Source organism: Nelumbo nucifera, chromosome 3 (genome assembly GCF_055504915.1).
Source record: "Nelumbo nucifera cultivar China Antique chromosome 3, China Antique-T2T, whole genome shotgun sequence".
Taxonomy (NCBI): domain Eukaryota; kingdom Viridiplantae; phylum Streptophyta; class Magnoliopsida; order Proteales; family Nelumbonaceae; genus Nelumbo; species Nelumbo nucifera.
The window spans coordinates 25,345,209-25,356,865 of NC_142651.1; the positions used below are offsets into that span (position 1 = coordinate 25,345,209).

At 38.6% G+C, this 11,657-nt stretch overlaps 1 protein-coding gene across 1 annotated transcript; it reads left to right on the plus strand.

Moving 5' to 3' along the window:
• Positions 1–7,792: 7,792 nt before the first annotated feature.
• Positions 7,793–11,236, plus strand: LOC104593578 (protein DETOXIFICATION 16-like). Its single transcript, XM_010253524.2, has 8 exons — positions 7,793–8,176; positions 9,097–9,641; positions 9,725–9,811; positions 10,018–10,074; positions 10,187–10,425; positions 10,516–10,634; positions 10,753–10,839; positions 10,922–11,236. The coding sequence occupies exons 1-8, from the start codon at positions 7,883–7,885 to the stop codon at positions 10,979–10,981; spliced, it is 1,488 nt and encodes a 495-aa protein (XP_010251826.1). The 5' UTR covers positions 7,793–7,882; the 3' UTR covers positions 10,982–11,236.
• Positions 11,237–11,657: the final 421 nt, after the last annotated feature.

Genomic DNA, 11,657 nt, shown 5'->3' on the forward strand with positions numbered 1-11,657 from the left:
TCTGATCGAAGGATGACAACTCAGCCAGGCAAGCCCAGTTCGCAACATCCGGAGTTCGGGTATTCAGCCACCTCGGCCCAAAACCCACCTTGGTGTAATAGCACCTCGACACCCAATCCAGTTTGAGACTAAAGAGTTGAAGTCCTAGCTCGGAGCTGATGAGCCGAACGCCATGTAACCGACTCCAAAGGCCTCCCCAACAGATCCTGAATTTCTCGAGATCACGATAAGCCAACAGATCTGACTTTCTCGAAATTACGATAAGAACTCATCCCAGTTCCACCTGAATCAAAGATAGGCAATAAACCTTATCAACATACTACTCTCCTTCAAAAACGGAACTAACCTTATCCCCACAACCCAGAGAACCCTGAGCCCTTTCATAAGGCCCACGACTACTCCAGTATATAATGACTCAAAACCTCAAGGTAAAGGTACACGTGATTATTCTACTCACTAGCACTCAAGCTTTCAAGCATTCAGCTCGCATTCACAACAGAATTACTAACTTAAGCATCAGAGCGACCTCACCAGGTTAACTACCCCGGGTTCTCTGATACACTATTTTGCATATCGGTCCAGCTCGCTGTCCAATCAGAGTTCGGATCATCCTCCAGCTAGGAGTAGCCAGATCGCGCACCATCACCAACTACTGCTATATATGATACTAAAATTGCTAATTGTCGATAACCCAATAGCTAATAGGGGCCATTTGATAATGGTTTAAACTTTTTTTTTAACTTTTTCACTCTACAACCCATAAACTTTGCAAAAAAGCCACTTTTGCCCTTTTATAATTTGAAAGGCCAATTTGGACCTCAGGCTAAGTTAAAAAGGCCATTGTTAGCTAAAAAGGCATAGTGTTAGTGACACCATTCACAATTCGTTAAATAATGAATAAAATAATAGAAAATATTGATGTGGAACTATTAAACTCAAAAAACTAAAAAATTACATGTAGATCCCATTGAATAAAATAAAACTATTTAATGTATAATTAATAAATTTTGAAAATAATATATAGGTGAGTTCCTCTTAAAATTTTCTCTTTTAAGAGAAAAATAATAGATGGACCCCACTTTGGATTATATAAGTGGATCCCACTAACTCTACCCTAATTGTTAATATCCATTAATATTCCGTCAAAATCCATACATACTTGACACCATGTGACTAATAATTTCTTTTAAAATCCAATATTACCCATCATCCCTCTCTCTTCTTCTTCTTCTTCTTCTTCTTCTTTCAGCAACGGCAAACCGATCTGGCATTATCCTTAAACAACGGCGGAGATAACACCCTCCACCTTTGCCCCCCTCTCTCTCTCTCTAAACTTTTGCATATGTGAATTGTTTTGATTGAATCGATGGTTATTTTCTTTTTTTCTCCAAAAGATTTGTCTAGGTTCTTCTCCGAATCAAATCAAGTCAAGGGTTCACTATGGTTTCCTTTTCCCCGAATTTTCTCTCGTTTTCTTTTTTCCCCAAGGGGAGAAAGAAAGCAAGTGACATTGAAGCGGGGGAAGTTGGATATATATATATATATGTCTCTGAATCGACAAAGATTGATTCAGTTGTTGATCGGTGAAGGATTTTTGTATATGCTCTTGGTGAGCGTGGAAATCCCATTTGTCTTAAGTGAAAAACAATAGCAGAATAGTAACAAAGATAAAAAGCAAATAAGATTCTGCAAATAAAGAATAACTCCACTTTTCTTGATGGATCCATTGAACACAATCTTGGACTTCACAAAGCTGATAATACAACCCGAATTGGGCAAAACTTCTTGGAGGTTTTGATAGCCTTCCAATAAAGAGGATATTCAGTCACTGTACTTGTGATTTCTACACATTCCCTTTTATAGGTAATTACCACAACGTCTCTCTTATGAAAGAAGAGATAAGAGTCGTTACCAAGGATAAACTCACCAACATTAATCTTGTTCTACCCCTTCAGATTGAGACAAGTGTCTCAATGATCATGGTTTTAAACCACATGATCACTCCACCCATTCTAAGACAAACATCCTCTTGCTGACTTAGTCAAAGGCTGAAATAGATCTAACTGAAGGGATGAGAGATCCATCCTATGGACGCCCAAAGATTGCGGAATAAGGGGTGAATTTCAAAAATTTTTCTCTCCCTTCAACTGGGAATCGTATTCCCTATTTAGAAAATCATATTTTCAAGGATCAATCTTGAACCATAAACTGAACTAGATCTGAACCAAAAAGGAGTGGGAAGGATTATACCTGATACAGAGAAGAAATATCTCCCAACGAAGGTGTTCACGCCCAAGGAATGATCCAACGACTGCTCCCACTGAAGATGGCGCAGTGCAGGTGGAGCAGAATCAGCAGTGTTCTTCTCGAAGAACTCTATCCTTCGCAAGAATCAGCAAGATGGTACGTGAGCACAGCTTCCTTTCAATCCTTTCTCAAAGGACTGATGTCAAGATCCAATCTTGACTTCTCCCACAAGTGGAGATCGAACTGGCAAACAGGGCGGCAAGAACTGGGAGGCGGCAAGAGAGTATTTGCAGGGAGCAGAATTCTCTCTGGCAAACAGGGCGGCAAGAACTAGGGGTCGGGTGTAACTTTCCAGTTTTGCCCATCAATCTCCAAGGTCCAGGGCAATACTGGAAATCTGGTCAAATTCAAAGATTCAATTAATCCTACACTGTATGTGCCTAGGGTCTCACCCTGGCAGCTGAGACAGGCCACCCCAACCGACTTGGTGGCACTACAGTGTCAGCCTTGTCAGGATAGGTCTTCCCAGACCGACCCACTGGCTGTGAACATTCTAAACTAACACGAGTCTCATTAAGTGTCCAGTTTAAAGGTATTACACAGGAACATACCAAGGGAACATGAATCAAATATGTATCTTTATTCATTTACAATAAACTCATAAAGTACATCATTCTGATTGAAGCTAAGGGCATACAAAACTGTCTAACACTAACTTAGACCCAATAACCACCCTGTGAACAAGTCAAAAACAGTTTATAGAAAATAAATAATAACATATAATAAAAACTGTAATTGGTGTGTGTTGTAGTGTGTTCACAGGGATGATATTAGTAAGTTACTCCATCAACATGTGGCTTTTCACATGGCCAGTGGATTCTCCTATACATTGAGGATTCCAAATCGAGGGCCTATGGCCACCCGTTCCAACATTAAGGAGCGGTTTCATTGCTGCGTCGAGAGAGGGCTTTAATGGTTCAAAACGATTAGGATGTTGGGTTCTCCGAGCTTTAGAAATCTGCTAAGCATGCTTGGGATGTTGGGAGGATGCTTTGGAAGGAGCTTGAATCTAACACTCCATTATGCTTTCTGGATCGGAATTTTTGGACCAGGGTAAGATTCTGCTACTTCCGTGTGGTTTAACTCTAGGCACATTATGCTTGTCGGAAAGTCGTATGCGGCTCACCCTGAGTATGACCCAAAGATATCATTGTTGAAGGATGGGGATAAGTCAGTCATGGTTTCGCGGTTCATGATGGAGTTGCAAGGACTGAAGATGGTTGATGGAGAGGACGAGTTGCATCAGGGTAGAGTTTGTGCTACTACAGCAACTCGTTGCAGTGACGTACTAAAATAGGGGAAGCGGAGCTGAAATAGGAAAAAGAGAACGAAGGGGAAGAAGAAGAGAGAGAGAGAGAGAGAGGTTGGAGATGGAAGGGTTTAAGGACCGAGCTGATTCAGTTTGTCGCTGCTGAAAGGAAAAAGACGATAAAGGAGGAGAAACAAGAAGAAGGGAGAGGGAGGGATGAAGGTAAAATTGAGTTTAAAAAAATATACATCTCACATGGTGTCATGTGTGTATGGGTTTTGATGGATGCTTACAATAAGAATAGAGCTAGTCAATTGTTAGAAACAAGACAATAGTCAAACAGTAGTGATAATGTTAGACAATTAACTAAACCATAAGGGTAGTTTAAAAGATTTACCCAAAAATTAATAAAGTTAGTTGAATCAACAAAATCTAATATGTTTACAAATAAATTACAAAAATAATGAGCGGGAAAAAGTTAATTTTTATGGGCCAAATTACCCTCCCTAATTTTGATTTTTCTCTCTTACTTTCTCTCTTTTTATTTTTTTCTTCTTCTTCCCCATCAACATCGTCAAACATGGTGACCACCAAACCTGTCCGGTGGTTGCCTCTCTCTCTCTCTCTCCTATTTCTCTTCTTCTTCCTCCTCCCTCTTACGCTATAGCAAAACCGTAATCAGTATCTTGAACAAGAGTGTTGACTCTCCATTATTGAAAAAGCAACTTCTCTATTACATTTCCTCCCTTGTTCTTCTTCCCCTTATTCCTGTATAAAATCCTACAAATTTTGCCTTTGAAAGATGCCTGTTGTGCCTTGAGGGGGGGGGGTCACGGACCATGAGGAGTTGTCAAAACCGGGGGCTTCGTACACATATACGCACGTAAGGCTTGTACATAAGATATGGACACCACTTACAACCCAAAAGCCTAAGCTATTCGATTATAGGCCACTCTTGTATATAAGTCCTTTGCACTTCTTGTGTCTTGTATAGAAGCAAACTCTCCACCATTATCTGTCCGTAGATATTTTATTTGCTTTTCGGTTTGTTTCTCTACTTTTGCCTTTCAAATTTTGAATTTCTCAAAAGCTTCAGATTTATACTTCATGAAGTACACCCAAACTTTTCTGGAATAATCATCAATAGAGCTATAAAAAATATCATGCTCTACCGCTACAAATCACGGGCGATGAACCCCATGTATCTGCATGCACATACACAAGAATCTCCTTGTTTATTTCAATAGATGTTGTAAAACTGACCTTGCATTGCTTTCCAAAAATACAATATTTGCATAAATCTAATTTGCAAGATTTAACACCATCAAGTAATTTCCTTTTCTGCAGTTTTATCATGCCTCTCTCGCTAATGTGTGACAATCTCAAGTATTATAACTTACTAGAATCATACAATTCTAAAGTGGATGTGACAGTTGCATCTCCAATGATAGTTTTTCTAATTAACCTATATAATGATCATTTTTCTCTCCTTTTATGACAACTATTGGAACCCTTTTAACTTTTATGACTCCATCAGCCCGACTATATGTACACCCAAGATCATCTAAACCACCAAGTGAGACTAAACTTTTCTTAAGATCTAGGACGTCTAACATTTGCTAATGTTTTATTTCCAATGACCGTTACCAAATAAGCATACAATTCTAGGAGAGATGAGAGGATAAGAATCGCTTTATCATATTCCCCATCCCCGACCCCGATTTTGAAATTAACCTCCATCCTCGTCCCCGATGGGGATGGGTTCCCGCAGGGATCCGAATCTCCGAAATTTTTTTAGATAACGATATTTATTTGAAAAATAACTTTATAGTCGACATCTTCTCCATCATAAGTGCTTTACAAATTTAATAACCTTACCCTGATATCACTTGTTGTGCCTTGAGGTGGGGATCACGGACCCTGAAGAGTGGCCAAAACCAAGGGCTTCATACACATACATGCATTTAAGACTTATACACCAAAGATGAACACCACTTACAACCCAAAAGCCTAAGCTATTAGTTTATAAGCCACTCTTGTATATAAATCCCTTGCACTTCTTGTGTCTTTCCAATGTGGGGCTCTTTATCATTCCTCATTCCATACACCTACTCACATTTGCATCCCTACAATACCTAGACAAAATCAGGCGTGTAATTCATGGAAAAATTAAATCTTTCAATATGAGCAAGTTTGTTTGGAACTGGAGAAAATGAGATGCAAACAATCATGTGTCGAATCATTAAAGCAAGGCATATTTCACATGGGATTTTGCCAAATCGTGAACTGGGAATAATTGAAAATTCCTTCAACACTAATTCTAATATGCTCTCGTCCGTCAAATATATATTCTAATCATGAAACAGTGCAAGATATTCACTCACCACCACGAACCGGTTATAATTAGACCTGTTCATGGGCCAGGTAGCCCGATGGCCCAGCCTGCACCCTGGTCGGGCTTGGTCATGTAATTAGGCCCGTGAGCCTGACCTTGGGCCTAACACAGTAAGCCTGACTGTGTTTTGGGCCGGGCTTGGGATTTGTCAAAAAAGCCCAACCCGGCCCGACTTAGCATTATATATTTTATAAAATATATAATATATATTTTATTAATTATATAAAATATATAAATAATATAATATTTATTGAAATACATACTTATAATTTAATATATACATTTCTTTTCTTTTCTTTATAATTTCTCTCTCTCTCTCTCTCTCTCTCTCTCTCTATCTATCTATCTATCTATCTATCTATCTATCTATATATATATATTCAGCCGCTTCAGCAGTAGTAACAGTATGGGCTAAATTTTAGGCTCGAGCCCAGGCCCGGGCTTCGGGCTTTTTATGTGGGCCGGGCTTGGGCCCAAGTTGTAGGCCTGATGATCTGGCTGGGCATTAGAAAAATCTATTAATACAGAGTGAAAGCCCGGCCCGGCTCAGCCTATGAATAGGTCTAGTTATAATAATACTCGTCAAACTCCACTTTAGCAGTTGATCCCTAATGTCTTGGACAGTTTCTTGCCCGGCTTACAAGTTACACCCATGGCTCTAGTGCTGCCCTCGCCTCTGGTTCGACTCTTTCACACCTGAAACCAATGTTTTCAAAATCATTGGACCAAACAGTCAAACCGAAAAAATCAGGAATTGGTCTCTTGACTGGTTCCATTTTATCCTAAAACCGCTATTTAGCCAAAAACGGTTGATTTTGTGAGTAAATCATTGATTCAGACGATTGAACCATCGAACTGTTTGACTTGGGAATGGGTTTTGTTTTTTTTTTTAATTTTTTGTCAAAACCATTCATTCAAATTGGATGATTGGACCATTAGACTTGAGAATGGGACCAGAATAGTTCCTTGTCCGATCTGATTTTAAAAACTTTGATTGAAACGCTAAATGTTAAATTGGACTGAACAACCAAGCATGGTATGTCATCCACTCCCATATCCTCACAGCACCCAGATGACGCTAGTTCAAAATTGTGATGGCCGTTTTACTAAAGCGGTGAAGAAGAAGGGGGGAGAGATAGACGAAGGGGAAAGAAGAAGAAATAGAATGAGAGAGAGGAAGAGAAAAATCAGAATTGGGAGGGTAATTTTATCCATAAAAGTCTACTTTTTTCCTCTCTGTCTTCTTCTGATACTCAAAATTTTAAACATTAATTTAGAAGAGACAAAACAAAAGTCATCACAAAGAACACGACCATTCCATTTATTGTTTGTTGGTAAGGCATAAATAAATAAAGAAATAAGCCGGCTTGGTTTGGTCTGATTTGGTCTATCGTTTGAGTCAAAAGCTTGGGACTTGGGAGCATCAAAATAGAAAGTAATTCCGGGTTCCATAGGAGTTCGGTATTAGGTACATCTTTCCACTTTCAGTATAACAGATTTTCTCTAACAAGAGAAAAATATCGGGTCGGGTCAATTGGCAACCCACATTATCGGGTTCGGTTAAAGTCGGGTTTCGAATCGTGTTAAATCCGGCCTAGGGTCCAGAGGGTCGAAATCAAGTTGAACCAAAACCAGTACCAACCTCTCTGTCATTGCAAATCACTTTCTCATTCAACAAGAAAAAGACAAAACAAGCCACCCTGACTTTGGTGTTTGTCTGTTAACCACTGGATTGGTATCAGAAGTAGATTCTGATCTAACGACATGCAAATGCCCTAATGTGTGGGTCCAAAGAGCACAGGTGTTTCAATTTTCAAGTAATATAGAGATCATGAACCTACGGATGAAATGAGATGCAGTGGCGTTAGAGCTCAAACGCTGTTCAATTCTCTATTGGGTCTTGAGTCTTCTCTGTCACCTGCCAAGTGGAAATGGAGAGAGAAGAGCAAAATCTGAGCCTGAGATCACCTCTAATTCAAGCTTCTGAAGAAAATGAGCTTGAATTGAATGAAAAAGAGAGTGCTGGAAAGGGGGTACAGACATCAGAGTTTGTTGCAGAGGTGAAGAAGCAGCTATGGTTGGCTGGGCCTCTGATTACAGTTGGTTTCTTGCAGTATTCTCTACAGATGATCTCAGTCATGTTTGTGGGTCATCTTGGAGAGTTGACTCTCTCCGGTGCTTCCATGGCCACTTCCTTCGCAACGGTGACTGGTTTCAGTTTACTGGTACGTCGTCTCCACTTAAATTGAGGTCGCAAATCAGTTTTCTTATTTGTGTCATCCTATGTGTTCTTCTACTTTCTTTTAGGTTAGTGAATCAATCTCTTATTGTCTTATTTCCAAACCAAATTTGCTACTCAGGGCTTATCCTGAAATACTTTAATTCTTTTTATGGGTTTGTTTGCATCTTTGGAATTTGTCTGGAAATTGTATGGTTAAATTTACTTCTGGAATTAAAGTTTCTACTTATTGCAGCCAACTGTAAAATCGGGATTCTTACCAAGTTACCAACTGTTGGATTTTAGAAGTTCTGATTAGTTCGTAGCTTGGGACAAGCAGTAACTCTGTTCTTATAGACTACTTTTCTATGCTTAGACAATCTTGCTTAAATTCAGAGACATTTCTTATTCTCAAGGATTTGTACATTTGGAGGGGGAGGGTTGGGAGCTTGTAAGCTTAGAGATACAATAAAGGTCATTCTAATTCAGTAGTTGTACTTTTGAGTGCTCTATAGAGAATTAAGAAGAGAATGAGCATATACATACAAATAATACACATTAAGGCATCGATCATAACTGAGAAAATTTTTCGTTGTACTTACAAGTGGAGGTGTGAACCTCAAGGCATTCTCCTTGAGCCTTGCCTTGAGGCGAGCTTCAATTCATATAACTCATATATACTTTAAAACACTGATTACAATATCATGATCAACATCAAACTAGGTCTGATCATTCCTGACAAGCCTGCTTCACCAGTATCCTGCTGTTTTTTTGGGTTTCCTGAACTGAAATCGGTCTCTCTGGAAATCTTTGTATCTAAGTGTCCATATTGGCTTTCTATGTGCAAATGTATCTAGAGTGACAATTTTCTTAAACAGTAACCACTTTTCAGATGTTTTACCACTTTACTTTTTCTTTATTAAACAGTTGGGAATGGGAAGTGCATTGGATACTTTATGTGGTCAATCCTATGGAGCAAAACAGTATCATATGCTTGGCATACATATGCAGAGAGCCATGTTTGTTCTTTTAGTTGTTAGTGTTCCACTCGCTTTCATCCTGTTCAATACAAGTACCTTTCTTTTGGCTGTGGGGCAAGATCCCGATATATCAGCAGAAGCTGGACTTTATGCTCGCTTTATGATCCCCTGCCTTTTTGCCTATGGCATTCTTCAATGTGAAATCAGATTCCTTCAAACCCAAAACATTGTCTTTCCAATGATGATAAGCTCTGGAATTACGACTTTGCTTCACATCCTTGTTTGTTGGATGTTGGTTTTCAAATCTAGTCTCAGCAACAGAGGTGCTGCCATGTCAATTTCCATTTCTTATTGGATGAATGTGTTACTGCTAGCACTTTATATCAAGTTATCCCCTAACTGCAAGAAGACTTGGACTGGTTTCTCAAGGGAATCGCTTCATGGTGTCCTCATTTTTATAAAGCTTGCAATTCCTTCAGCTGTTATGGTCTGGTAACAACTTCATCTTATCATAGTGCAAAAGTCTTAAATTGTTCTCATACTGTGTAAAATTTAACTCTCATGACTTCTAGCAGCTTGGAGATGTGGTCATTTGAAATGATGGTTCTCCTGTCTGGTCTTCTTCCTAATCCAAAATTAGAAACATCAGTGTTATCAATTTGGTGAGCATCTACTTTATCTAACCTTTTCCTTCATCTAGATTTTCTTCCATGGTACTCAGCACATGCTCATTTCTGTTCTATATGGGCAATATCCATAGATCTTTGCATATTTTATCCTGGATACAAATTTTCTTCCGTCTCCTAAATTACATTTAATTCCTATGTGGCACTAATTCTAAATCATCTACATATGGAACCATCCCCAGCCTTAACACAGCTTCAATGGTCTGGATGATCCCTTTTGGACTTGGTGGAGCTGTAAGGTAAGTAAAGCAGAATCAAACATTACTTCCTTCCTAATGTTGTCCCTACTTTATTCAAGTACCTTTAGCAATAACAGTTATCACAATTATCTTTTTTTCCTTTACTTATCAGCACGAGAGTTTCAAATGAATTGGGGGCTGAGAGTCCTCAAGCTGCACATTTAGCAGTAAAGGTTGTATTGCTTATGGCCATTACAGAGGGTATTCTAGTAGGCTTGGTCATGATCTTGATACGTAGAATTTGGGGTTATGCTTATAGCAATGAAGAAGAAGTAGCCAAATACGTAGCAACGATGATGCCAGTTCTTGCAACATCCAACTTCTTGGATGGAATCCAATCTGTGCTTTCAGGTTTGTGAGACATTGTACTTTATCAGCATCAATAGTTTTAAAGGAAATATTTCTTAATAAGTTGATTTTACTATTGAGTTCATCATTTAGGTACCGCAAGAGGGTGTGGGTGGCAGAAAATTGGTGCTCTTGTAAATTTGGGGGCATATTACCTTGCCGGCCTTCCTTCTGCTGTTTTATTAGCTTTCATTCTTCATATTGGAGGGAAGGTAAGTACTCAAATTTCTTCTCTTCCATTTTAATATAGTTCATGCATTTTTCTTGATTCCTTTTATGGATATGTAGAAATAATTTTCATTTTTTTCTGTTTGAAAATGTGGAAAATAGGGACTTTGGTTGGGGATCATATGTGCACTTATTGTTCAAGTATTGTCTCTTCTGTTCATAACTCTACGTACTAACTGGGAAGAAGAAGTAAGGATTTTCTATCTCCTTAGTTCACCACCACTTTATTTAATTTTTCTTATCTGATTACCTTTTTCTTCCTCTTCTTTAGGCAAGGAAAACTACTTGCAGAGTTCATGATTCTAGCATCCCCACAAATATGGCTTCATAAAGTTCAAATGTTAGGGACTCTGTTTAAGAATCTCCAACTAAATTCAACTCAACAAATATGTATTCCAACAATACTTCAGTGTACAATAATGTCCTAGAATGATGTCTTGCTTTTCAACAGCATTGCTTCAGTTTGTTACCAATTTCTATTGTTCTTACTCGATAAGGTTGTTAGAAACAGACTATGCATTTGTATTCATTATATATTTCTATACTATTTTAGAAAAAAGAAAAAAAAGATTGACCTTAGTCATAATCATTTTTATGTTCTATAACAGAACACAACTCTTCCCACATTTTCCAAAAGATAGAATTATGAGGATCTTCACTATAACTCATTTTATACCACCATAATTTGAGTTTAAAAGTAGTTACAGTTCACTACTATTTTCTTTCTTTTGTTGTTGAAGTTTATATGACATGCTATATCTCTAGAGCCCGGATCTGCTGTAGTCTAACAGGTGTGGCCAATACTGTAGACCCAATTATTTTAATCCATTATCCATCTCTCCCATATTCATTTGAATTTCATCCCATGTGTGACTTTTTACACGTCAAGCGATAGAAAGGACACCACTTACCCACTCCCCAAAGATGGCCTATGCAGTCATTCAAATTGCCGGCAATTTTCGACCTCTGCTTAATCATCCTGTTTGCCATTCTATCCCTATCTTTGG